At 44.0% G+C, this 1,825-nt stretch overlaps 1 protein-coding gene across 1 annotated transcript in view; it reads right to left on the reverse strand.

Annotated features, from left to right (window-relative positions):
• Positions 1-1,825, reverse strand: part of NFX1 (nuclear transcription factor, X-box binding 1) — a 63,315-nt gene that overhangs the window by 13,607 nt on the left and 47,883 nt on the right. The window contains exons 13-14 of the mRNA XM_023727338.1: positions 1,257-1,487; positions 242-315 (exon numbers count right to left, since the gene is read on the reverse strand). Coding sequence (XP_023583106.1) covers positions 242-315; positions 1,257-1,487 — 305 coding nt within the window. The remainder of the gene's footprint in view (positions 1-241; positions 316-1,256; positions 1,488-1,825) is intronic.

Consider the following 1,825-nt stretch of genomic DNA (forward strand, 5'->3'; position numbering starts at 1 on the left):
CCATCCTCATCTCATGGTGTTCTAAGATCAAAAGGGGAGGAGGAGGAGAAATAAAAAAATTATTTTACAAATTAAAGTTAGGAAAGAAAAGGATCATGAAGCACCACTTTTTCTTTCAAATGGAAAAAAAAAAAGATTTTTTAACATTTAAAAAAATTTCCAACCTTTAGAAAAGGTGCAAGATCTTACAGTGAATACCTGTGTACTCCTCATCTAAGCTCCCCCAATGGTTAACACTCACCTTTGATAAGTACTGGATGCTTCGGAGCAAATCATGATCTCTTTTCTTCGACCACATTCACACTGCAGCTCTACCTGAAATAAGATTAACATGGAGTGACTCTGGGCACATGGAAACCACATGCAATAAGCAGGTGTGACTTTTCAAGACTCTCTCAAATCAAACTATGGCAGAGAAAAAAGAAACATTAAGCTCTCACTCTTCTGAATGGGAAAAGCTCACCACACGTGCAAACTGACAAATCAGAGAGTTGACATGCCAGGAAGGATGTCCCAGAACTACCTCTATGCTTAATCCTTGCTGAAGAGGAAAGTCTAGAAGGAAGCTTTTACCATATGACTGCAGGATCGGCACCCCTCCAACCCAGCCCCCATCTGACGATGCCTGAACCAGAGGGGGACACTTGACCCAGGACCAGCCAAGGGCTGGCCACCTGCTTTCATGTTCCTTACTTCCACATCCTCAGGGGGGTCCTGCTTGATCCCTCAGACCAGGTTAGACCCCCATTTACATGTTCTAATATCATCCTAAACCACTCCTCCATGACACTTACTACGGCCACAATTAATTACCTGGGTAATGACTTAGTGAGCATCTGTCCCATGAAACTGTAAGGGACTATGTGTCTCTTCTTCACTGGTATAGTCCTAACACCTGGTACAATGTCTCTCACAAAACAGGTACTTATATATTTTTGGAATAAATAGAGTGGGCAATCAGATCTCTCTTGAGAATCTGTTCTAAGGGAGACAGAGACTGTGGTCAGGTGGCAGTAGGTACCTGCTGAACTAAAAGGCCCTATCAAGCTGGGGTTGGGGGGTCGGGGCAGCCACGCTGAGCAGATGGAAATCTGTAGAATTAATGCCACCTTTCTCTTGCTAGCTTAACTTGAAGTTCCTTGTAACCAATGACCCCTGATTAAAACACATGCCCAAGGGCCTCTGCAGGTGGCCCTGGGCTCACAGGCAGTCTCAGAACCACAGTCAATGCCCTGCCTGGCGCCAGGAATACCTACCTTGGCTTTACAAGCAGTGACGGGGCAGGGTGAGTTGGAGTGGCAGGGAGCCATACATGGGTGGCCACAGTCAGCTCTGGGGGTGGTACAGGGCTGCTTGCAGGCCTCATCCACAGCACACTCTCCTTTGTGACACAGTCTCTGACATGTGTGCATTCCACATGGCAGCATCGCACTGCAGGGTAATCCGCAAGAGATATCAACCAGGTGACAGGGGATGTTGCTTCGTAACTAGGGAAGACAGAAGTAGCCAGATTTTCATCTCTGTGTGGGATATGGGGTAAGGTTTACTTTCCTCTTTAAACATTTCTGAACTTAAGAATTATTATTTATTTTTTTACAATGAGTATGTATTTTATTGTAATAAAAAGAAAGTTCCTTTTATCCAAAAAAAGATTAGACTTCAAAGTCTAGAAAGTTAGTTTGAAAAAACAAAAAACCCAAATCTGATCTTCATTTAATACTGCTTGTTATGATTCCAAAAGGATTTGTGATAGCAGCCAAGTGTGATTTGGAACACAAACTCTCCGATGTGGGCAACATGCACACGAAGCTAGAGAACTAGGGAG

The sequence above is a fragment of the Trichechus manatus genome, unplaced genomic scaffold (genome assembly GCF_000243295.1).
Source record: "Trichechus manatus latirostris isolate Lorelei unplaced genomic scaffold, TriManLat1.0 scaffold00016, whole genome shotgun sequence".
Classification (NCBI taxonomy): domain Eukaryota; kingdom Metazoa; phylum Chordata; class Mammalia; order Sirenia; family Trichechidae; genus Trichechus; species Trichechus manatus.